This window comes from Pleuronectes platessa, chromosome 9 (assembly GCF_947347685.1).
Source record: "Pleuronectes platessa chromosome 9, fPlePla1.1, whole genome shotgun sequence".
Taxonomy (NCBI): Eukaryota; Metazoa; Chordata; class Actinopteri; order Pleuronectiformes; family Pleuronectidae; genus Pleuronectes; species Pleuronectes platessa.
In genome coordinates this window covers 8,335,594-8,361,908 of record NC_070634.1, presented here as the reverse complement: position 1 = coordinate 8,361,908, position 26,315 = coordinate 8,335,594, and the positions used below count along the sequence as shown (strand labels likewise).

General features: G+C 41.8%; 2 protein-coding genes across 3 annotated transcripts; one reads left to right on the top strand and one right to left on the bottom strand.

Annotated features, from left to right (window-relative positions):
• Positions 1-56: 56 nt before the first annotated feature.
• On the bottom strand, positions 57-3,128 carry srd5a3 (steroid 5 alpha-reductase 3). The gene is made up of 5 exons (XM_053430657.1): positions 2,871-3,128; positions 2,541-2,692; positions 2,273-2,458; positions 2,059-2,184; positions 57-1,239 (listed from the first exon to the last, which is right to left on the bottom strand). The coding sequence occupies exons 1-5, from the start codon at positions 3,077-3,079 to the stop codon at positions 980-982; spliced, it is 933 nt and encodes a 310-aa protein (XP_053286632.1). The 5' UTR covers positions 3,080-3,128; the 3' UTR covers positions 57-979.
• A 5,911-nt stretch (positions 3,129-9,039) lies between these two features.
• Positions 9,040-25,725, top strand: kdr (kinase insert domain receptor (a type III receptor tyrosine kinase)). Of its 2 annotated transcripts, none has more exons than XM_053430934.1 (30): positions 9,040-9,420; positions 10,232-10,325; positions 10,428-10,630; positions 11,097-11,218; positions 11,739-11,904; positions 12,244-12,383; positions 12,751-12,934; positions 13,752-13,869; positions 14,076-14,242; positions 14,338-14,494; positions 15,618-15,738; positions 15,870-15,981; positions 16,072-16,416; positions 16,762-16,908; positions 16,990-17,121; positions 18,468-18,574; positions 18,949-19,084; positions 19,965-20,069; positions 20,148-20,261; positions 20,511-20,599; positions 20,849-20,996; positions 21,096-21,190; positions 21,293-21,415; positions 21,497-21,608; positions 21,684-21,783; positions 21,882-21,987; positions 22,830-22,972; positions 23,068-23,152; positions 23,643-23,722; positions 24,931-25,725. In XM_053430934.1, exons 1-30 carry the CDS (start codon positions 9,354-9,356, stop codon positions 25,145-25,147), a joined length of 4,035 nt encoding a protein of 1,344 aa, XP_053286909.1. In that variant the 5' UTR covers positions 9,040-9,353; the 3' UTR covers positions 25,148-25,725. The 2 variants fall into 2 exon arrangements, with proteins under 2 accessions (XP_053286909.1, XP_053286907.1); XM_053430932.1 differs by having other exon boundaries at positions 11,736-11,904.
• The last annotated feature ends 590 nt before the right edge of the window (positions 25,726-26,315 follow it).

Genomic DNA, 26,315 nt, shown 5'->3' with positions numbered 1-26,315 from the left:
CAGTATCAGAAGCATTGAGACCTTAGTAAATAATGTAAAATATAAAATGTATAATATAAAATTGAATCATCATCAGAGGTTTATTTTTATATTAGTGCCTTTAAAGATCAGATCTTAAAATATGTCGAAAGTCTTTAATATGCAAATGTTCCTTTTTTAAATGTCTATCCAGTCGTTGCATCGGCCACTTTTAAAGTCTATATATTCAGCAGTGATTATTTGACGATAATATACAAGTTTAAATGCGAAATTACTCATCTTTAATTCATTAATATCAGTTTTCAGCCACAGGTTGACTATCAATTATATCGCCATCTAGTGGGTTCACCAAGTCCTAGCATAAACTCCACATGGACTCAGATAAATAGAGATAAACAAGCACACAAACAGAACATCGGAGCATAAATGGCATGATTTCTCTATTTTCCTTTAATTGCAATTATTTAGAAAATATGTCCGACTGTCTTATAGGTTTCTCTCTTACCATCTTCGTTGGATTTCTGTTTTAAAGAGAACATTTCATATTCTGCAACAACATAAAACGATTTAAGAATGTTTCTCCCTTTCCCCTTATGTTTTGAAATGACCTCTTATCAATCAAATATTTAAAGTTGCTTATTCTAACAATGCAAAAATATGTTAACATCTCATGACAGTATTTAGTTTTTACAAAAACAAGGTTCATGCTGTAACAAACAAGTGTTTTGTGGTGAGGTTCCTCATTTCTTCACATCAGCGTCTGAGGAACAGCTCCCCTGGAGACACCTCTGCTGTTGAAGAACAATCCTGCAGCCCTGCTATGCCTCATGTTCACACTCGGGAGCAGCTGCACTGCATGAAGTCCTTTTGAGTATCGAGCAGCTCCACTTGGTTGAGTGCACTGTTTCAACCAACGCTGTGAGAGGCGAGTTCATTCCTGCGCATTCAGATCCTGTTTACTCTTCCCCAAAATGGAATGCATATCAAGATGCAAAACTATTCAAAACACAAAAGGTATGAATGCTTTTCTGTGTCTCGGGTATGATTCATATTTGCTGATATAGAGCTCATGACAGAGCTGTGCAGCCAGTGCCTGGTTGAAGAGCACATAGAGGACAACAAGCCACCAGGTCAAAGACCGGCCTCCATACACCAAGGCCAGTGAGATGTAGATCAGCAGCTCAGAGAAGTAATGTGGGCATGAAACCAGCTCAAACCAGCCTCCGGTTGGCAGTCTGTGAGCCAGCGTCTCCACTGATCCTGCAGCACAACAGACAGAAAATACATCATGTGACTTTTATATGACCAATGAATGAAATGTGAATGTGTAATGTGAAAGGGGTCCCTCATGCTGACTATCCCACATATAAAACACTTAGGGTTTTTCTTTCTTTCTTTCCTTCTTTTCCACTTTTGTTCATGTCAAAAATATGACATCACATAATATTCTAACAAATATATCAAAATCAAAAGAGTTACAGTTGTAAATATGATAATTTCCTTCATGGAGCACTTTCATAAAGGCTAACAAATGGCCTCAACTACTGATCATCTTTGAACAAGTTCTCCAAGCAATGTAAAAGAAAAAAAGAAACATTTCTGCATCTGTTTGACCTAGAATTCGAAAATTCTCTCTAAATCGGTATTAGAAATAGATTGATCTAAACCTTTTACTTTGCTAACCAAGAATTTATCCAATTTTCAAATGGATTAAAAAATGCAAACTACTAATCATCACATCACATTTAGCAAATAAATTAATATTGCTCTATTTCAGAAAAATGAATCTACTTTTAAGATGTTTTTGGACCAAATATAAAATTTCTGACTTTGAGGGGAGATAGTTTAACGGTGAACATGTTTTTCGGAGTTCCATTACTTTCTTGCTTGGAGGACTTGTACACAGGGGTTTTAAAGCATCATTTATCTCATTGTTTTTCTTTAAAAGCTCACAAATCAACTCACTACAAAAAGGTAGCAAGAGAAATATCTTATCAACATACTGTAGGAAATGCTCATTAAAAATCCTGTGTAGTAAACAAAACACACAGTAACTGTAAGAGAACTGCTGGGGCCTACCTGACTTTCCAGTGCGCAGCCTGGCCAGCAGGACCAAGGACTGGTGCTGCAGCAGCGAGGCGGCAACGAAAAATCCAAACCCAGCCACGTGAAACCAGCTCAACTGGGAGAGGAGGGAGCCAGCCCCTTGAAGAGAACAGCACAAACATCAACACAACATAGTAGAGGCAGTGACTAGCTCATACGGAGGAGGGGGGGGTCTTTTCGTTCTCACCTATTCCCCCATGATCTGAGCCGATCACTGTTAACCCCAGCACGATGTAGTACCCGAGACCGAAGACATACTGCAGCACATGCATGGCTCCATCGGAGAAGACACTGACACACAGGCACTCCAGCAGCCTCCTGAGGGAGTGGAGCCAGAGCAGCAGCTGCACCAGGAGAGTGGAGAGCTGTGGGGCTACAAGCAGGAGCAGCATCAGACACCACAGTAAAACAGGGGGAGTAAAGCGTTAACAGAGCAGGTGGGGGGGGCAGCCTACCCTGGCTGTCTGCGCCTCCTGCACCTGACAACATGTCTAACATCCCCGTGAGCCACGATGGCAGCGGCTGATGCCGAAACGTTGAGTCCAGGTACAAGGTCAGGAGGAAACCATTCCAGCAAACCGAGACTGCGTAGAAGTGCCAGAAACACCTGGAGGAGAGAAGAGGCATCAGTCAGGATGCGCGTGCACGTGCAGCTGAATCTTCATGCTCAGATTATTAAGAGGTAAACAATGGTGTTACAGCTAAAACGTGACTTTTAATCTCTGTAGAAAGTCTACACATAAGTCACGGTTGTGTTTGAGCTGCGGGGGGGAATCGTTTCTTACCTTTTAGGGACGTCGAACACTCGCAGCCATTCGTCTCGTTTGAGGTTTTGTTTTGTTTTCCCGTAGCGAATGAGATCCTGAAATACAATGTACAGACGACACGTTTGATATTTTCTGGAGAGCTTGTGAACGCAAAGAGCGGCGAGGAAACAACAGGCGAGAAAAGACCAGAAAATACGGATCCAACTCAGGAGTGAGCGCCCAGTCATTTTCAGTGCGGCGTTGTTTTGTGTAACATGGAAAAGGGGCCGTGGGGAAAACGCTCGCAACAGTTCCGGGTGAAATGTGACGGGAATAAATAAAAAAATCTATAATTCAGATGCAATAATCTGATTGATTAACAGGTACTCATTTGGAATGTGCATCAAACATTGCCCGTGAGAAGAGCTGTTAACTGTGCGTTCAGATTGAAAATGTGTAAAAATGCTCCAGCAGGTGGCAGCACTTTAAACACAGGTCAAAGCCAACATGAGAGTGTTTAGACTATTTACTCGTTGTCTTGTCAGCTTGACTCTGAACATGCAAAGTTAAATGCAGTGGTGGGGGACATATGCAGATTAGGCCCTAAAACCGGATTATTATCAATGCTTGACTGATCTTTGGAAATGTTTTGTGAAATGTTTTGGAAATGTGAGATATACACAAGTCAGAATGGTTTAAAACAACATCTTGATGATTTGTGTGTTGTTGAATCAGGTGTCTGAAACAACAAACTTATTTTAGTAGCATTGAGCACCAAGAAATCAGGTGAACATTGCCAGAAACTGGAACCGGAGCTTAAAAAGACTTCAGTAACAATTGACTATGAATGATAAACCAATCAGTTAATGGACAAACCATTTCAACTCAACCCTACAAGATAGAAACAGACTGCGATGGACCATCAGGGCTGCAGAAAAACTCAAAGGGGCTAACCTGCTCTCCACGCAGTACTGACACACCTCTAGACTGAAGAAACGTGCATGAAGCATCACTGCATACCTCTCACATCCTGTTGTTCATGCTGTTCCAGCCTCTCCCCTCAGTGAGGCGCTACAGAGTACTGTACAATAGCCAGACACAAGAACGGTTTCTTCCCACAGGCCTGATGAACACTTTGCCAAACACTTAAACCACAGTGTCAGTAATAAGTAAATATATATATATCCATCCATCCATCTAAAAAAATGTCCAGTCTTTAACATGTACAAACCATCATTCACTGACATTCTCAGGTACATATCCTGTAAACTGTAAATAACTCAAATATACATATGTTCATATCCCATCTAACAACATACAGGTATAGTACTTTTTGATTGCACTCCTTGCACAGTGTGAACGTACAGAGCAATTGATTTGCACTCACTCGAGTCATGGTGTGTAATCATCACTATTTTTTGCCCTATTTTTTACTTGGTGTTAAGAATAAATTAGCAATGTAAGTTTGTTTACTATATAAACAAATTGAGATCAATGTTAAACCAGAGTCAAATGTGTTTGTTTTGACCACATAATTGACATTTAAGGCTGACTCTGATATGACCACAGACATCACCTCACTGGATTGTTATGACAGATTAACTGATACATGAACGCAACATTTTAGTGTATTTTAGCCTGTAGAAGATGATTTGCTATTAGTAAATAAATGTATAGGAATGTTTTTAATTTTATGAAATAATTATTTGTGTTGTGTGCCTAATAAATGTGACTTAATAAGTAATACGAATGCATTGGGAACAACAAGACAGGGTACTATGGAGGAATGGTGGTGATAAACAACTGAGCATCTGTGAAAACTGGATTTGTTCGTGTAGAAAATAATTTGCAGGTGTAAAATATAGTCACACATGTCTATAGGTAAAATTGAAGTCACAGAGGTTAATGCTTTAGGAGTTTCAAAACAGTTGTGGGTCAAGCTCGCGGTTTAAAGGGTCAGTGTCCATAGCTCTAAAGAACATTAGTCTAATAAGGTTTGTACTGATTTTACTGGTGGTAATTATACTAGGCTAGCTTCTAACTGCCTACATGCTAGTGCCTTCCCAGCTTGATCAAGCACCAAACTATGTAACCCCACTATGAGTTAGATACATCTACCAGTCACACTTGTTAACAGCAGCTCTCCTCTTAAAGACCTGTACTCTTGGTGAATCGCTATGTTCTTCTTTTGGAGACCCGGTGAGGTCAAAGAATCAGTTTGTTCTATCTTGGCTAAAGTAACCTTTAAGAACCATCGGCGTTGTTAAACACACATTTAGACATTATTTTTACAATCATGGACGAAACACAAAGTCGACCTGAAAATGCAATTTCAGAAATGTCTTTAACCGGAAATACTGATTGCAAGGATTATGCAAACCCCTATGTCTGATTAAGATTGAGTGAATCTTAATTAAAAAAATTGATAAACAAATATAAGATAAGTAAAATAATAAGAGCTGACATTGTAGCAATCTAAAACCTCAGGGATTAGCCTTGGTAATCCATCCCTACCCGTGGAGCTTTAGGAGATCCACGGAGGAGCTGTGACTAAGTCTGGTAAATTTCCATGACAGTTTTGTGAGCACTGAGAACTTTGGGTCCGAATTATAATTATGTTTACAACACCTTGGTTACAAATCACCAATTGAGAAAACCCTGCTCTTATGGGTTTTGCCATAGTTCTTTAAAAAGATTATAATATCCTTTTGAAGATGTAGTGAAGAAAATGTTCTGTGTGAATTGGTGTTGAGATGTGAGTGACAATTTAGAGCAATTCTCTGGAGATGAAATCTGCACCTCTTCATCACACTTTGATCTAAGGCATGGTGTTACCAATCAAGAAGTTGAAGTTCTTTAGTCAGATGTTGACAATCCATCTGCATTATTACAATGCAGTAATGTGTCAAAAGGAAAAGAAGTGTGTTTGTGTGAAAGACAAAAAAAAAGCCTTTGAGGCATTAGATTCCAGGATGCCTCTTAGAGGAACACGGTGTCCTGTCTGAGGAAGTGTGGACTGTTTCCTGCTTCCCTCCCTTCCCTGTCCGTTGTTTTACTGGAGCAAGACCTGGACCCTCTGCAGGCCCCTGAAACACTGCCTCGTAAACAACAGGGTGAGCACTGGATAAGAAGACTTGAAAATACTGAAAATACAAATGAATATGTCCCGATTCAAATAGAGTCAGATGATAAAGTCAACTCTTAGCTCAACTTTTCATAAAGACTTGAAGCAGGTGATTTTACAAATGCTATGTATGGCTCCACTGAAGCTCAATAAAAACACATGTAACGTTCTTGTCTACAAAAAAGTAAAGTGTAGAAACGACAAAAGACTGTGGTTCATCAAGACTATTTCTTGGCTGCATGCTGTGACCTCTGGCCAAGACATGGTCCAGCTTTAGGGCTGCCAGTGCTCTCATCTAACTCTTAAGCAAATCCCAAACAGTCAAACTATCTCTGTAAATGTGCCGAAATCAACCAGCTCCTGGAATTCTCTTAAAGCCAATAACCATTTTTCTGTCCCCTGGATGTTTGTGTTCTCTCTCTGTATGTTTTCAATGATTTTTATGATTCATCTCTTTTGCTGTTTTTTCTCTGCTCTGCAAAGCTCTTTAGATCATGTGAGTCATATATGGCCTCAGAGTTCCGGTGATCAGTTGGATTTCTAATGCTGTGAAATACAAAAGCCATGGCAGCTGTGGCAGCTGTGGCACAGGGGGTAGAGCGGGTGGTTGGTAGTTTGATCACCGCTCCTCCGGTCCACATGCTGAAGTGTCCTTGACCCCCAAAAGCTGTCAATTTGTACAAACAACACTCATAAACAACTTGTTGGCCATTTTATCTTGATTTCAGTCTGAAGTATGGGTTATATTTTCATTGTGGCCCCATGTTTGTCGTATGTATTCGACTCTGTTCTGTCTGACTCCTTTGTTTACGATGTATAGGTGACCACATTGGTTTCTCCTGTGGGAATAGCGAAGTTACCAAACACACTACAAACATTTCCGTGATATATTTTCCCTTCTTCGTTTCTTGTAATAAGTGCTTCATGCTGTGACCTCTGCTGAGTTTCATGTTCTCTCCCCTGATGCCATCTGTGCTGTGCCCTCTTTTCTGTTACTTACAACAATGCAGAGTGAACACACAAACACGACCCCCCCCCCCCCCCCCCATTCTTTCTGTGTTGAATTGTGGGACATTGACCTTTGAAATCCCTCCTGTGATCTCAGAGCATAAACACAAACAGAGCCAAGACAAATCACAGCTTTTTATATTTGAAGACTTTTGAATAGGAGCTGTTTTCACATGTGATCTCATTGCAAACTGTTGTTGAGTTTACTTCTATAAATGTACATAGCTTGCTTTAGTTAAAAAAACTAAATTAACACTATATTTAGAGTTGGGCTAACTTGTTTAAACAGCTTATTCTTATGCTAAGGGGCTATTCTGTTAAAAGTTTTGGACACAAATTGAGCAGACACCACACACATAATGTTTAATCAGCTAGATCCAAACATATGAATATCTAATGAAGTACTATTTTTCGTGAATCTTTTTTTTCTCAAATCAGGTCACCTCATGCTGTGGCTTGAAAACAAAGGTAGATAGGAAAACGGAAAATGGTTTCTGTGTCCAGTTTTCCAGTGGTACATTTTGTGTCCTGCAGGAAGTACTGGTGAAGAAGATGGTAGGTGGTACAGTCAGCAGGGAGTCCCTGTAGGAGTGACCAGGCCAGGAAACATGTGTAGCACATTACATACAAACTGATCATCTCCCTAAACCCTGCTGATTCCACACCAACTTCAAAACACAAAACCTCCTCCTCCTCCACATCATCATCACCATCATCATCAGTTGAAATGTCACAATCATCACACTGAGGGCAATTGTGAATTTGTGAAAAACTACATATGGTCTCATTCCCTTTGCTTTCATTTCTACAAGACATTGTAGAGATTTCATTTGCGTGTGGCAGGCTGCTCCCTGCCCCCCTGACATGTTGAGTCACTGTCCAAAATTATTCTACCACTTGAGCTTGAACATTTAGACTCTCATCTTTGGGCACAAAATCAGCTCTCATCCATTAAATGATTTAGTCCTACACACATAATTCTGTATATGATATAGAAGATCCACGTAGCAAAGAGACTCCCATCCCTGGAGAATATTTAGAGAAGTAAAGCAGCACCGTGATCAAAGCAGATTATACATATATTCCAGAATTCAAGGCCTTCAACCTAACTGACTCAGTTACAACCACTCCCATTAGAGGTACCAAATAAAATGTTTTTGAAAACCAGAATTTAAAAAGAATGTTCAAATAGCAAAACCAATCAATTCCAAATCTCAAATCATATTATATAGTCAGAGTCCCCAGTTGCTCTCAGATCTATAGCTTTAGTGACTTTCAGCTCCTTGTTTTGATTTTCATGCTGCAGCTATACAGTTTTTTTCACTACTCCCAACAAACACTTATATTGTAATAATATTATATTGGTGGAACACAAATACATGGCTCCAAATAAATGGGAGCTGAGGTTGATCCATATTGCGGGAGCTGTTTGATCACACTATTTTCTTGAACGGTTATTTACGGTGGCCCGGAAGTTAACAAAACAACGTAAAAACAAAACAGAAGATAAGAAACAGCATGAACTACCAATGGAGTAAGCAGGTACCTACTATTGTCAAGGCTTGTCGCTGATTGGACAGACTTTTTAACAGGAAGAAAATGCTGAAAAAACTTGTTCCGTGATTTGCAGTTGTGTTTTGTAATTTATTGTGTTGTGTGATTTGAAATCCATGGTCACCAAAGTTAGTGTTATCATAGTTCATTGTTTCACATCTTGTTTTACTGCCAACAATTGGGCAGTAAAAATCCGTCAGGTTATTGTATCCTGGGTTTAAATGAAAAAAAGAAAAATAATCAAAATGTTCCAAAGTACACATTGAAGTTCATTGGTTTCATTTTTGTTTCTTTCAAAGTTTGATATAAGCAGCATAGGAATAATAGGGCAAATGTAATTTAAGTATGCATGTTGCTTACTTAATTACATTTCCATCAAAACCCTGTTAGAATAAATACACTTTACCTTAAAGTTTGTATCATGTGTCAGAGGAGGGGATGCTCCTCCCCTGCAGGAGGCTGAGGCGCTCCTCTCCATCCTCATCACACACACACACACCCACACCCACAAACACGCACGCACGCACACACACACACACAAACACACACAATCACACACACACACACACACACACACACACACACACACACCGGCAATCTCACCAGTCTTGCTGCTGGTCCCCGTCCAGTTCTCTGCTCCTCTGTTGCTTGTTCTCATGACTTCTCTCCGAGACAAACACTCTGTGCAGTGGGACACAAAGCACCAGGGGCCAGTGGATTAGTGACCTGTTGTTGCTGCTGCTGCTGCCGAGCGACTGCTGAAGCCTGTTGTTTCTGCACTGAAGCTGTTGTTTTAACTGGACTTTGATGAGGATTCTGTTTGTGTCTTGTGTGGGATGATGGCTCAGGCAGTACCCATCATTCTAATATTTGGCATAATCCTGAATATCAGCTGGGTTGCTGGTAAGTGAACCAAATAATACTTAACTATTGACTAAATTCAATAACAGAATTAAGTTGTGTAATATAGGTGTTTGAAAGAATTGCTTAACTTCTATCAATTTAATATGTGAGTAAGAGGACGGATACATATTGGCTTTCCCAATATTTTTATAGTTATTGAACTGAATAAATGTGAAATGTGAGGAATATCAAATTGTATAGTAATGTCAGCTGATTTCTACTCTCATGTTCGGACAAAGGGATTTGTCGAGAAAAAGAGAGAAACTTTTAACCAAACCATTCATATTCCCACTTTCTATTTGTTGAAGAACTCATCAAGTTGAATTTAGGTAAATGTGCATAATGCCTACATGGTCAGCTTAACAGGTTTTCCCCCCTACAATAGAATATGAGCTTTAGGGCCTCACAGGGAGGTGGGGACCGCCTGTATCCTCAGAAACAGGAACCCCATCGACACCACCCTTGGCTGGGCTATTGAGCCTGACGCGGCCCATCTTCCCCTGCTTCCTGTTTTTACACAACTCCGCCATTTTCTGAGGCAGTGGAAAAATGGCCCCTGAATAGCCCCAGAGCCACTTACACAACACGTCCCATACTCCACTTTTGTTCTGCTTTGTTCCTTCAGTTTCTACGGTTTTTCAACTGCTTTTCTTTTGCATGAAATCTTTACAAGAACCGAACCATGTGTCTGACGTGACTTCTGGGTCCTTATATGTATTATATATCAGGGACAAGTCAGACTGATGTCACACTGTTTGGTGTCGGTCTTTGCTGTGATTGACTTGTGTTATCGTGTGATTGACTCATGCAGCCATTGAACTGCGGTTTATGCCTGATCCACCGACACTTAACCTCTATGGCACTCACAGGATGAACAAATCGGACAACCTGGAGCTAACATGCAGGTATTTATTGATGATAAGTTTCATTTACTGCATTCCATCCCTCTACTGACCCAAGCGTGCACAGATCATCAGCAGATCACTGTCTTGTGTCTTGACTGGCAGGGGTCGCCAGCACCTGAGGTGGTCAACTCCTCCGACAAGCACCCGCTTCTCCATCAGTGAGTGCAGCGGGTCAGGACTCTTCTGCACAACGCTGAGGCTCTCCAACGCAACGGTCAATGAAACTGGACAGTACCAGTGTTCCTACAGAGGCATGAAAGTTGAAGATGGCAAGACTTCAGCTGCAGCTTATGTGTTTGTCCACGGTACGACTGCAACTGCAAATATGCCCTAGCCCTGATGGCAGTGCTGTCTTTTGATGTGATGTGTTATTTAGAAGACCATGCATATTATACTGTACGAATCATATTCTATTGAGTTTAATTTATATAGCGCCACATTACAAACTAAATTATCTCAAGGCACTTTACACACCTTACAATATAGTAAATGGTCTGTACGCTTCTCTAGTCTTGATGACGTATTCACACACATATATGAAGTGCTTCTATGTGCAGCACTTTCTCTATCCAAATCATTCATACACTGCCGGCACACCCGATTATAGTTATAAAAGCCTAAAGTAAATGTATACATATAGTGTAAAACCTTGGTTCACAAGCCGACTATAAGGTCAAAGACGCTCATTTCAAAGTTAGTCAGTTGCACCTTGACCCCCTCTTTCCAATGTCCTTAATTTAATGTAAACATGTGTGTGTGTTTTGAATTTAGATCACAAGATGCCGTTTGTCCCATCTGCGAGTGAATATGAAGTCGTGTTCATCCATGAAGGAGAGCGGGTGGTGATACCGTGCCGAGGCTCCTTGGAGAACCTGAACGTTTCGCTCCACACTGTGAGGATGAGGGGTTTCTTTGTTTGATTAATGTGCTTTAATTCTGGGGTAAATTCCAATAAACTAATATCCAAGCGTGACTTTGTAACTCAGGCTTTCTCTCACAGATTTTTGGTCTCCATCAGTTCAAATACCCCCTAATTACATCGTCAGATCTCCTCTTCAGACAAACTCTTTCGGAGCCACAGATGACAGCATATAACTGATTAGTACTCTTCATGATTAGTAAACTAACCCTTTATATTTAAAAATATGTGAAATGTCTCTTTGAACAAGTGGAGTCGAGACAAAATGCAGTCACCCTATCATATTGAAAAAATATATTCCCAAGAGTGATATCAGCTCCTCTGTTATCAGTGATCCCAGATACTGATAATGTCTTATCAGTTTACATAGCTCTTTATCTATAATGTGTAAGTAATATTTATATAATCAGATCAGGTCGCTCAAGTGTCAAATCTGCTCATGTGTTTTTCTAATTCTTTGTTCAAACTCAGTTAATTTCTGTGTCTGTCAGAAGTATCCAGATAAGGAGCTTCATCCAGATGGGAGGGATTCTGTGTGGGACGCCAAGACGGGTTTCACTCTGCCCAGTTACCTGATCAGTTATGCTGGAGTCGTGTTCTGTCAGACCCGCATTGGAAATGAGACGTTCAAGTCCCCCCTCTACATCGTGGCTGTTGTTGGTAAGATGGAAAAAAGATCCACACAACAAAAAATCATGTGTCCAAGTCAACGTTGTAGAAGTGTTTCATTTAAGTGATGGACACAACAATGTCATGGAAAGACTGTGGCCCAATGTTGAATTTTGATCAATTGCGTGTGTGTTTGTGAAAGACAGTGGCAATCAGTAAGGAAACATGACATACTGAGCGAGCCAAGGAGAGAAGGTGTAGAGAGAGAGAGAGAGAGAGAGAGAGAGAGAGAGAGAGAGAGAGAGAGAGAGAGAGAGAGAGAGAGACTGTCGTCTCGGTAGAACAATGGCCAGTCGACTGACTGCCGTGTCTTCCCTCCCTTTTCCGCAGGATACAAGATCTATGACCTCACCCTGACCCCGCAGCAAGTGAGGCTGTCTGCGGGGGAGCGGCTGGTGCTCTGCTGCATGGCCCACACCGAGCTCAACGTGGGCCTCGAGTTCAACTGGACTCACTCTGGTCAGGCCCTGGTCAGTGCCCGAGGCTCTTCTTTTCTAATGGTTTAATGTCCCTGTATAGTTTTAAATTAAGTCCTGTGACAGGCGTCAGTCATCCTATTTGACTCATCACTGAGGACTGTCATGAGACACCAGAAGTCCTGGATCTCACTTCCTGTTGAACATGCTCCTCCTTTCCTGCTTTCAGGAATCATGCAGCTTATCTCGGTGCCAGGTCAAAGTGCAGAAATGAGCCGATGTGTTTTTAATGTTCTGATTATTGACATAAGAAAGATGATTCAAGAGTTCTAACACCAATATCTGGTTCCTTATGTCTGAAGCACTGTGTCCACATGAGCTCTGTGTGATATTTCTCCTGTTTGTGTCTCTCTGATATCAGAACTCAGTGAATGGTTCAAAGCTGACCCACACCACTCCGCACAAGAAGAAGCTGTGGAACTCTCTGGAGCTGTCCAACACTCTCATAGTGGAGAATGTGACAGTGGATCACAGTGGAGAGTACACCTGCACAGCATCCAGTGGGAAGATGGAAGAAAGAGCCTCAACAGTGCTCCAAGTGTATGGTAGGTGCGCTGGAAACACTACGCTGCTGCAGATGGACCGTGGACGTGTCCATGCTCAGATTATAGTTATGATGCAAAACGAACTAACGCTTCCTTATGCACTTCCCTTATGAAACAACATTCAAATTCACCAGATCCAGATTTGTATTTGGTTCTGCCCCAAATGTTAACCACTCATAAGAATCAGTCACCGTGTGCCGTGTATTGTTACGTTAAAGAAGGTGAATGAAGAAACCTTAATGGTTTGTTCCCTGACCCAAACCACATTCTGACAGCAAGTTTTGTAGATAACTGTGAAGTAACCTTTGAGTTATCAAACACAGGTAAAACTTTACGGTAAACTCCATTGGTGGACGTCATCATTTGATTACATCCAGATTCTAGAAATACTAATTGTTTTTATGCCTTTTTACTTCAACTTCACAGCAAAAGTAAAGGTTTAGCATCTCTTTCCCGGACACACTGAATGTTATAGATTTGGAGTCAGCGATGATGTTGAGAATCTGATCTAAAGTTAGTTAGTTAAGAAGGTTATGTGGCATTGGATGTTTTTTATATGTATCTTTCTCTATTTGAACACATAATAGGGGTATGACCTCATGATGACATCTTAACTTTGTCCCCTTTAGAATAATGCAATACGAATTGAATAACTGAAACTCATTAACTTGTGTTGTTGTATAATACGTGATATATTTATTTACCATCTTTGTGTTTTATGTGAGCTTGCCAAAGCAAAATCTTCCTCTCCTGTGTTGTATATGGAAATAGAGTTGATTTGTTTTGCTTACAGAAGTTTTGCTTATATTTTTTCTAGAAAAGCCTTTCATTGATATGAAGGAGCCATGGATGGAGGTCTGGGAGGTAAATTTAGGAGATCCAAATACACAGATCCCTGTGAAGTACTCAGCTTATCCAGAGCCCTTATTTAAATGGTATGTGCGCAGTCTAATACTAATGCTAATACCAGTTTGTCATATACTCTAATGGGCACTATAGCCTACATTAGTTTAGCTCTAATGGTGTATAAAATTATTTATTTATTATTTGGTCACTTGTCTTAAAGTTTGTATTTATTTTCTTATTCTTATTATTTTCTGACTATTATTACATTACTGTTATTGTTTCTCTGACTGCCCAGGTTAAAAAATGGCCTGCCACTGAAAGATGGCTTCAGAATAAAACAGAGGAGCGATGCCCTCGTCATCCGTGGTCTCCAAGAGACGGACGAAGGAAATTACACGATGGTCCTGACCAACAAGATTACTAAAGAGGAGCAGAGACGCTCCTTCCAGCTGCTGGTCAATGGCATGTTCTCTATTTTCTTCTCTGATTCATGTCGAGCTGCCCGGTGCAGTTGGTCTAATGACAGTGGTGATAACACTCAAAGTCTTCTTCCACAGTTCCACCTCGTATCATTGAGAAGGAGGTGGCAGTGGACACGGACGTGTACCCATACGGCAGCAGCCCCACCCTGAGGTGCACCGCTCGTGGATTTCCCGTACCTGCCCAGATCCAGTGGCAGTGGATTTCCAAAGAGGACTGTCCAGAGGTTTTTATGTAAGTCATCTCTCTTCTCCTACGTGTGTGACACAGAAAGAAAAAGACAGAGAAAGAAGGGGGGGGCTTTTTTTGTGTATGTGTGTGTTCAGAGACCGCTCAGTCATTCATTGTCAACAGGTTGTTTATGTAAAGAGCAAAAGCTGCTTTCGTGATGTTGACAAAAACAAGAGAAGAGACAATGAGAGAGCACTTTGACCTGATGCACATCAGCGGATGTGATTCATGATGCGATTCATGCTCTTCACAATGTCCAATTTTAGGACATGAATTATCCTGACCCACAACATGTTTCGTAGATTTGTCCAATCAGACATTTGTGGTACAATCCATGTCCTCTCTGAATCAGCTGTTTGAGACACAGGTGAGCGGTAGGAGCAGGCAGGAGATGTCAGCAGTTAAACAGTACGTTCTCCTCAGGTCAGCAGTGATCTGATGAGTGTTGTCAGAAAGGAGAAGATGTGTATGACACTGCTCACCATCAGCCTGTCCCTTATCTTCAGTATCAGAGCACTTCCTCTGTCCTGCGCTGTGCTTCCTGTTGTTGCCATCTTGCTCTCTGTCAAAAAAGAGCTTCTTCCTGCAAAAGCTCGGCCTCTTTCTTACCCTTGTTATCATGTCCACAATATTGACAGAATCCTCAGTGCTCCTTTGTATGTCCCTGACAAAAGTTTGTGGGTTCTCCACTAAAAATAAGTTTCATGACGTTTGCTGTCACACATACAGTATAGAGTATTAATCATGTGAAACATTGTTACTGGCGCGATTCATTCATTTAAGTAGTTATATAATAAAACAAAATCTATTGTAATAAGATAAAATGTTTATTGCACAATAATAATAATACTAATAATAGTTATAATAGTGATAATAGTTATAATAGTTATAATAATAATAATAATAATATGTAAAATGATTGCATAGCTGCTAAAAGTTTTTTATTAATACTTATAGTTTTCTCTCTGTGAGTCCTGTCACACTGTAAGTTCAATACAAGGAGTCAGAATTAAATAAAAGAGAAACTTCTGTAGTTGTGTAAGTTGTGCAGTTTGCACAAATGGTGCTTCAGGGCTGTTGGGAGGAATAAAAAATTTGACTTTTTGTGCTTATTCCTGTCAAACAGGTCAGGCCTGGTGAAGTCTGAGACTCAGCTGAAGGAGTGTTCCGGCTGGAGAGATATCAGCAACAGCACCGGTCCCAACTCGATAGAACGAATTATGACCGACACCGATCCTGCTCAAAAGGTGAATCCTTCTTACTGATCACAGATCATTTCTCCTGCAGCAAGCGTCAACAGAATCTTATCATGTACGCGGATACTGTGCCTGCAGCTGTGTATTTTCACTTATTAAACAAAGTGAATGTGTTTCCATAGAAAACCGTGAGCTCCTTGAAGATTCGGAAATCTGAGGCCCACGCCCTCTACAGATGCATGGCTGTCAACAAAATAGCAACGGACTCACGCATCATCTTCTTTCACGTGACACGTGAGCACTGGGCCTTTTCTTCCTTCTCAAACTCTTCCCATCGTCATTTCATCAGTTCTCATTCTTTTATTGTCCGTCCATCTCTGTCAGGTGGACTTGGGGTCAGTGTGTCACCCTCCAATGAGCCCTTGGAGGAAGACCATGTGGTTTTGAGGTGTAAGGCTGACAGGCTGATATATGGTAACCTTGCCTGGTTCCGTGTGACAAACATCTCAGAGTCGGGGGTGGTGCCGTCGGTGCGGCCCTGTTGCTCCCTGCGGCTGCAGCCGAGGCCCCTGTCGCGGGCCGTGCAGTCCAGCCAGCAGGGCACCAATGTTACGCTGGAGCTGCTGCTGCCCAACGCGTCCCGACAGGATGAGGGTCTGTATGCCTGCCAGGTGGAGAACATCAAGACTGGGGAGAGAACCTGCCTGCTGCGCCGTCTCTCACTTAGAGGTAAGAAGCATGAACTATTCCACACAAAGTCATTAGTCATGGGAAAACCATAATTTCATTATATAAGACACACTGCTCATAGGTTTGTACACCTCAAAATCCACCCGACAATCTATTTTTGTAATATTAAAAGTCAGTTTTCACATTTAGGAAGTGAAACAATGCAGAACATTAAGATCATGAATATAGAAAGAAAATGTAGGGAACATTCTGTATTGCTCAGCAGTTGATTCTTAAAACATGAACATTTCAGTGTCTCACAACTCAAACTCCTTCTTGTAGATGTTTTAAGTTTTTAAACAAGTCAATTTATATTTTTTGAATCTGATTTTATACTGATTTTAGCTCTCGAGGCACCGAGGATCCTCAATAATTTAACCGACCAAAAAGTCAACGTCAGTGCAACGATCACTCTCCTGTGTGATGCTGCTGGGATACCAAACCCGTCGGTGCTGTGGACCAAAAACAACCACACTGTGGTGGAGGGCTCAGGTGAGATGTTGTCTTTTCAAAGCTAAGTGACTCACTTCATGAGTCTCCACTGCTCTTACAAACCCTGTGTGTTGCTTTCAGGTGTGATTCTGAGCCAGAACAACCATGTGTTGACCATTCAGCGTGTGAAGAAGGAGGACAGTGGTCTGTACAGCTGCACCGCATGCAACAGCCTCGGCTGTGACACGTCACAGGCCGTTCTGACAACTGAAGGTCAGTCACTGTCAGACCCGTATCCGAATAAATTATTACTGAATTAAAAATATGTATAAAAAAATGATATGGACTCAAATTGCACTGGCCGGCCGAGCCATACAACTGCAGGGTGGTAATAAGAGTTTTATTAATGTTTGTTTCTGTCTCTTTGTAGTTTTGTGCCACTTGATTGTGATTTGATTGACATTAGAAAAAGAAACATTACCGAAAATGTCCTCCTGATGCTTGTGACTTGGGCACGTTGTAAAGAATAACTCATCATAGTTCACACAATTGAGTTTAGCCTTAACCTCTCCGCATAATCCACAATTCTCACAAAGAACTTGTGTTTATATTGGGCCTCAAGGTTTTACATTACACACACTACATTTTTAATAACCAAGATGAAGAGTAAGAATAACTTTGCTTCCGCATGTCAGGAAGTTGGCTCAGTTAGTGCACATCCTCCTAGGAGTTTCTAAATCTAAAACAATGAGGAGGCTGCAAAACAAAAGAGAGAGGCCAGCCCTGCCCCACCCCCAGCCTCTGCTCTCCTGTCCACCTTTTTTTGGGTCCCGAACACAGAGACACAGCAACAAACAAACAAACACACTAACTAGAACTAGGGCCTACGTGACCTGGTCCCCGCCAGCAGAATGCAGACCCACTTACAGGAGCTCCCAGCTCTGCTCAGGCGCCAGCTCTGCTAACAAGAGAGGGAACCAACAAGTGCATCTCTGTATGTGAGCGAGTTTGGAGTGAAACAAGCACAGGCAGTGTCTTGGACTTGATTCCACTTAATACAAATGTATCCATTAGCTCAGATGATATGTATTTAGAGGATCGGCTGCCGGAAAAATCATTTGCAGGATGTAACTGTGTTTTACAATTAAGTTCACAATGGACAAATTAATCTGGGAATAAGATATATCTTAAATAGCCTGTTGCTCTGTATTGACTTGTGGTGTAGAGAAACGTTCATTCCAGGCATGTAGTTGAACATGACTACAGCTCTGACAGGCCTTTTCCAAGTTGTCTTTGGCACTAGTTCGCCGTGCTGACTCCTGACCATTTGTTTTGACTAGATAGTATATCAGTTTGCTCATAGCCTATATTGCGTCAGTCTCCTTCCTCCAACCCAAACACACTTGCACTTTCACATGCCAACGACAATGACAAAATCAGAACTTTATGCAACACGGCCAAGAGACGTCACTGAAATCATACGTGATTTTCCACCGTGACTCTCCTGCAGTTTTCCCTGAAGAATGGACCTCAAATTTGTTGTATTAGTCGTACAATCTGTTTTGGTCTTTTGTTGTTTGTGAGTACCTGTGCAAATCATGCTTTTTTATTTGTTCTAGGAGTCGAGGAAAAGACCAACGTGGAACTGATTGTTCCAATCGGGTCGGTGGTCATTGCCATGTTTTTCTGGTTACTGATCGTCTTTGTCATCCGCGGAAGAAAAAGAGTAAGAACTTCCTCATCCTCCCTTTTGCCACACTTTTCCTACCCTGGATTTTCTCTCTGGCTATACACAGGGGACCCAATAATGGGGGGATTATAGCTGATAAAACAAACCCATGAACGAGCACACTAACTGATTAGAAGTGACTGGTCTGGCTCTTAGTGGCTGCTCTCCTTTGTATGCACGAACAACAGTGCCACTCAGTCACGAAGACCTACAGCACTGATTAGGCCCCTTTTTACTGGACGGGAACCAGAGGGAGAAGAAAACTGCTGTACAGTTTTGATTTAGTGAAAGGGGAGACAAATGGCAGCTCATTCATTTTCACATTACATGTCTAGTTGTCCATCATATCCATCACTCTGTCACTGTTTCAGCCAAATGGTGGGGATCTGAAGCCGGGATACCTGTCCATGATCCTGGACTCCGAGGACATGCCCATGGACGAGCAGTGTGAGAGGCTCACGTACGATGCTAACAAATGGGAGTTTCCTCGCGACAGACTGAAGCTGGGTGAGAGAAGCAAAATCGGATTCAATCCAGAAAATACCGTAGATAGTAGGTTATTTCTGACCTGACCACATGATCAAATGTTAGACTCTAAACACTTTATATATAATTTATCCTTCTACACGTTAGTCACCATGGATGTAGCACGCCCCCTGGGTACTCCAGAGAGTGTCTGGGTGATGACAGAGAAAGTGCCATAGAGAATTTAGTTATGCAATTCTTAAACCCCTTGCGCTTCACAACTGGTCCACGTTAACCAGTTGTTCACAAGCCTTACGGTGGAGTTTCACCTATTTCTACACAGTAAGTGATAAATATTGAGAACTTCTCATGGAAACAAAAAACTTTTCAGTTTACGATCCATTAAAGCAGGTCTTCACCAAAACAACTGTGAAGTTTGAAGTCAGTCAGATGAGCACTTTTGGAAAAGAAGAGTTTCCTCTATAAGGTTAGATAATGTTACTTGTTAGTTTGACTTATTAGCAGCATGATCAAATTTAAAAATTCGCACAAAATACAGATGAGGCTGATGGGAATGTCATCAGTTTTGCAGGAATGAGGTCATAAACCGAGGTATTGGATGAATTAACATTTTGACCTGATGATGCGGTAGATGGGAATTCTGGGAATTGTTATCAATATTCATCCTGTAGGAGACTGGACTGTGTTTATCATGTATCAATTTCTTGTTGCTGAAAAAAGGAAAAGTCAGGGTGAGTCAGAGTCAGTAAGATACATCATCTGGAGGCCATGAATTTCAACATTTAATGGCGATTTAATATGGCGGATCACGTAGATAACAATAACGGACTAAAATATTCAATATATGTCCTGACGGTGTTGCTTGCGAGCTTGTCTTCCTGACAAACATTTTGCATTTTAGGTGAACCACTGGGACGAGGAGCGTTTGGTCAGGTGGTGGAAGCAGCCGCCTTTGGCATCGAGAAAGCTACTACATGCACCACTGTCGCAGTCAAGATGCTGAAGGGTGAGTGTTGTTCTGTCAGGAAGCACGCTGAAAACCTCCAAGAACATTTTACTTTAAATGTAACTCTCCGTGTTACAGAGGGAGCCACATCGAGTGAGTATCACGCCTTGATGTCAGAGCTGAAAATCCTCATTCACATTGGACATCACCTCAATGTCGTCAACCTGCTGGGAGCATGCACGAAGCCCGGGGGTGAGTACACGCCAGTTTTTCGCATGATTACTTTTCCTGTTCCATGTCCCTAACATGTTCCTGACTAGTTTTCCTCTGTTTGAGAACAAGTGATAAAAATCCACAAATAACACAAGGCCGTCAAACACAAAACTTCCTTTGGTCATTTGGGGAGACTTTTTACTTTCTCTCTAATGTAACTTGCAGTTTGTATTCACGAGTTCTCGATCTTTCGGTGATCTCTGCCGTCTTCCTCCTCTTGCTGTGCAGGGCCAATGATGGTGATTGTAGAATACTGTAAACATGGAAACCTGTCCAGCTACCTGAAGAGCAAGCGTGGCGAGTACAGCCCATACAAGGTAAATGATGTGTAACGCACTCGCAGCCATGTGAAATGCAGCCGACCCTCGGATGTGGTTGTACTAAGCCTGGACTGCTCCACACAGTGACATTATTGACCACAGAACATTACACAGCAATGTACTGCAGTGCTGGTCCACAGATGGTATCTAACCCGGACAAAACAATCCCTGCACCCTGATTGAAATGTTCTGACCTTTTCCTCCTCGTTTTCTTAAATGGTTTCTGTGTTCTCCCGTGGTCATCAGAGGAGGCGGCTGGACAGCCAGCGGTGGGCTTCTGCGGAGGAGGATGTAGCCGAAGGCGATCTGGGTCTGGGTAAGATTGCTCAGCTGGACATCTGCACGGGCACAGCGGTCTGCTCCACAGTTGGAGACAGCATGGACCCTCAGGAAGGTACTCGACAATGACACACTTCTCATTGTTGTGCCCAGGTCAACGCTTGTAAACATTTGGCCCACATTCATGATTGTATAATTCATCATGTGACCACAGATGAGAGCTCAGATGAAGACCATCTGACCATGGAGGACCTGATAAGATACAGCTTCCAGGTGGCCAAAGGCATGGAGTTTCTTGCCTCCCGCAAGGTGAAATCACAGTTATATTTGATATCTGCCTTCGTAAATTAAAGATAATGATCAGTCTGTAATGCATGAGAGATTAAATTATTGTGTGTCTGTTTTGTGTAGTGTATCCACAGAGATCTAGCAGCCAGAAACATCCTGCTCTCCGAGAACAACGTGGTGAAGATCTGCGACTTTGGCCTCGCTAGAGATGTGTACAAAGACCCTGACTATGTCCGCAAAGGAGACGTAAGTACATTGCACTGATGTGTAGACTGTTGCACACTATTAGGGACATGTGAAGCAGTGAAATCTTTATATTTGCTACAGGCACGTCTCCCTCTGAAGTGGATGGCTCCTGAGACCATATTTGACCGAGTGTACACCACACAAAGTGATGTTTGGTCCTTTGGGGTCCTTCTCTGGGAGATCTTTTCTTTGGGTAAGCATAGACGTAATCTCTTGTACACATTACCCCTGTGCACCTGTCATATCAATTTTGTCATTTCTTTTACAGGGGCGTCTCCCTATCCGGGTGTTTGCATCGACGAGTCATTCTGCAGACGTCTCAAAGAAGGAACAAGGATGAGACCACCAGAATACGCCACAACTGAGATGTGAGTAGAAAGTTAGCAGGAGGCAGTTATACATATGTTATTAACATAACTAAAAACTACCGCTTTATTGTCATTCCATTGATTGTGTGTGTTCATAGATACCAGACCATGTTGGACTGCTGGCTGGCTCGTCCTACAGACAGGCCCACGTTTGCAGAAATGGTTGAACATATGGGCAACCTGCTACAAGCCAGTGCTCAACAGGTGAGTGTGGGTCAAACCAAAAGCCTTGTGTGTCCATGTTTATCTTCACATTGTAGGTATTCCCATTGTAGCTATAGTTCAACAGCAGAAAATATTGATTATGTTTGTATGGACAACAATATTCCCACTATTGACCTTATCCTAAATGAGGGATTTTGATTATGGTGATTTCATGAGTTGGTAATAAAATATTATTTTCATATTCCTGTTCACATTTTATAGAGCAGATTCTGGCTTAAATTTCTGTCACACATTTAACATTTTATTTTGGATTGCTTATTCAGAGTGTGACCTTAATCAGGTTAAGGTATCAGAGATTGCTCTTTATGTCGCAGTGTCTCGATGAGACTATTGTAGTAATTGGTTGAAAATTGGTATATGTATAATATAATAATATAATAAGTATACTTGTGCTTTCTAACATATGGCCAGCTGCCTAGAAACAGAAGCACTACGTACAGATAAAGCAGTTTGTGCACTGAGCAGCCTCAGTCGCCAATAATGTCATTTTGATTAATGCTTCCTCGCTAATGTCCCTGTGATTGTTTAAGACTCTCACTGTTCCATGCATGTCCCTGTAATGCACTGCTGATTACAAGTTCACATCCCTTCACTGAGTGGTGCCAAGTCATTCTGGGAACTTTAGACTGTAACTGAAGCTCGAGTAAAACAATAACGCTCCTCTGAACCAGCCACACCAGAAAAAGCAGATGACACAACAATATATTACAGCAATATATTTGGTATGCTTTGAATTAAAGCATTTTTCTTGTCATTCATGTGGGATTACTTGACCCACTGTGTATTTGAGGTGATATCATTACAGTATTATTTGTCTCTAGGATGGGAAGGACTACATCCCTCTGACAGCAGGTGAGGCAGAGGGGTCTCCCGTGACCCCTGACCCCAGGAACCCTTACAGCAGACCTCAAAGTGGGGAAATCCAAGATGCTCAGCTCCACTATGACAACCCGCGGTCCCTCGGGTCAGCATGAGGATCTTTTAACTTTCACTCCACACTGTTGTCATCGCCTCTACATGTCAAAGCGAATCCTCATTTATCTGAAATTGTCTGCGCAGACTGTCCCAGAAGAGTGAGAGGTGCAGTCGACCCCTCAGCGTGAAGACGTTCGATGACATCCCTGTGGCGCACAGCAGCGTCATGGTGAGTGTCTGTGAAACATATACGATGACATTGTATAAAAAAAAATGCTTTCCCAGTCAGATTTCCTAAAATCTTCTTTGAAATCAATCCCGCATTAAATCTTGAAAATATTATGTTTTATTATTATTCTCATTGGAAAAAGACAGAAACAGGAATTGTTGATATTGGATTATGCATGGTGTAAAGTAAATCAATCTTTGTATGGCGGTAATAATTAATCAAATGATTGATCCGCTGACAAAAGAACATAAAGCAGCAACATTTTTGATGTTCAATTAATTATTGAGTCAATTACACATATACAAGACCAAATCTCCAAATTCTGAAGATTTTCAATTTCTTTTAACACATCTTCATGGGGCCCAAAGACTTTTTTTTCTGACCTTAACATTTTTTTTAGAGTGAAGAAATTACAAAGAGAAACAGGCACAACGTTTCCCTGTCAAGTACCAACCAGCTGTACTCATGCTAACTGTTGCCATTTCTGTAGGAGGGTCACACAGACAGTGGTGTGGGCTTCTCACAAGAGGAGGTGAAGGGTTTGAATCAACGGCTGCAAACCAACTTCAGGTGAGGACTGAGCATATAACAGCATATAGCAACATATAACAGTATATAGCAGCATATAACAGCATATAACAGCATATAGCAGCTAGGGATGGGCGTTCGATTAAATTGTCTTCGTCGATCGTCGGGAGAGTTAATGACGAATTTTCGATTAATCATTAATATTTTCAAGTTAAAAAATTCACTATTTATAAGCTACATTAAAATGCAGTAAAAAAAAAAAAAGCGTGTTTCCTCATTGAGATCTTGAACAAAGATGAACAAAATATGCGCTGCCGTAATCTTAAGCAGCGGAGCCGACAGCTAGAAGCCGGTGCCACTAAACACAACTGACCCTCGTTTTTTTTTTCTCCAAAATAAAATAATAATAATATAAAAAAACATAATGTTAAACAACAACTACAGATATATAATACTTAGGTCTGACAGGTTTTGCCAAATGTAACTCAAAACTATCAAACAAGGTACCGAGTCGAGAGAGCTTCATAAAAATAACCAGTAACTAACATACAACTTCAGCACCAGCCTACGGATTTGTGTTGTAAAGATGAGCATGTTAAACTGCTCTGGGTTCAGACGCGAACGCAGCCTGGTGACCGTCAGTCCAGCCGCAGAAAAACCCGCTCTGAGGGGACTGACGTCGCCGTGATACACAGGTAGCTCCGTGCTAACTTGGCTAGCCTGGCCGCGGCTCCGGTGTTTGCGCTCCCCTCGTCCGTGTCAGACAACGCAGGCTCCTCGTCTCCCCCAGCCTCTGGGATAGCTTCGCAGTGTTGGCAGTGAACCAAGTCATTTTTTAACTCAAAATGGTCCCACGCAACACTTCGCCGTGACCTCTTCATGTTTACTTTGGAAATGGAACTACACGGTAACTCGCAGCCAGTCGCAGGTAACTGAGTAGGACTGTGGCGTTTTTTTTCAAACACTGCCCCCCGTGGTCAAATGTGTAATTAGCGAATTCCTCGATGAAAAAATTATTTCATCGAGGAAATTCTTAATGATCAATTAATCGATCGTCGATTAATTATGCCCATCCCTAATAGCAGCATATAGCAGCATATAGCAGAATATAGCAGCACATAACAGCATATAGCAGTATATAGCAGCATAAAACCCGCATCACATGTTCCTCCCTATGACTCAGATTTGGAAACTACAAATTCCTTTGTAAATCTATGACAAATGTTCCCTTCCTGTTTTTCTTTCTTTAGCCAGATGATGCGCTGTAAGAGTAAAGAGTCCCTTGCCTCTGAATCATCCAATCAGACGAGCGGATACCAGTCAGGGTACCACTCTGACGACACCGACACCCCGATCTATGCTAACGAGGAGGCGATCATGAAGCATAACATGCTGAAGAAGCCTCCGCTGCCCAAGACGCCCGAGAAGTTCAACGCTGAGATCCGCTACAGCACGCCGCCTGTCTGACCCCGAATGCCCCCGGCCCCAGTTACCCATTATCCTGAGTCTTTTCACTGTAAAGTACTTGTTTACCTTCCACAGTTTTTTTTCCTTTAGGAACAATGACAACACATGCAATAGAGCTCTTTTCACCATGGCACTGACGTGTTTTTGCTGGAGATGTCGAAGATAACTAAGTCACCGGAGAAACATGAAGGTTGTGTGATAACGTTGTAAGGGCAGCGCTGCTCGGAGCCGGAGGAATGCTATCGTGTTTACACAGCGGGTAAAAGGTCTGAGCAGTCCCGGGGGACACGCCCACTTCCTGAGGCCAAATCCACCCACTTCCTCTACTGCAGGAAATGGCATCTGGATTTTTTGCGATAATTGAATCAGCAAATGTTTTCTTTTTTTATTCTCTTCTTTTCCTGTTGTGTTGGCACAGTAAATGACTGACGGGGAGGCAGTTCTCTCAGCTAAGTCTGACTCACATTTGTACAGTTTGTCTCATATACCTGACAGTATTTTATTGAAAGTGTATGGCTAAATCTGCAATAAATGTAACTAGTTTTATAAAATAAAAATACTTACTGATTAAGACGCTACTTGAGTTTGGATTTTTGGTCTGACAAGGAAACTTAAGGGGACAGTTTTTTATGTTTCTTTGTATCATCTCTCATTTCCTTTCTCTGGGACACTCGTTAAGAAAACAACACTTCTCAGCCTTGGTCATTCCCCCCTTGTGTGTTTGTGTGTGTGTGTGTGTGCGTATGGGAACAATGCCCTTCCAGCCTTGGGCATTTTCTAACCTATATTAAGCCCACAGTGCCCACAATAGTCCAGTCAAGGCCAGTATGATAACAAAGGAAAGGAAAAATACAGAAAGCAAGTGTGGAATAGAGAATAAAAATCCTCTTCATAGGATTGATAATGATCTTTTCCAAAACTTCCATGACATATCATCATGTCTGATACCGTACAGCCGGAAGGAAGCAGTTTATGTGTAACTTGTTCACTGAGGGTGGGACTAAAAGCTCATAGACATGGGTGTCTGGTCTCGGTGGATGATGAGGGCCCATGCTAACACAAAGTGTTTTGTCTACGAACAAGCACAACAAACACTTGCTAATAATAGCGTACCAGGGGGAAACAGCTCGCGGCCTCGGAGGAGCAGTTTCCACGCTTCATCACGCAA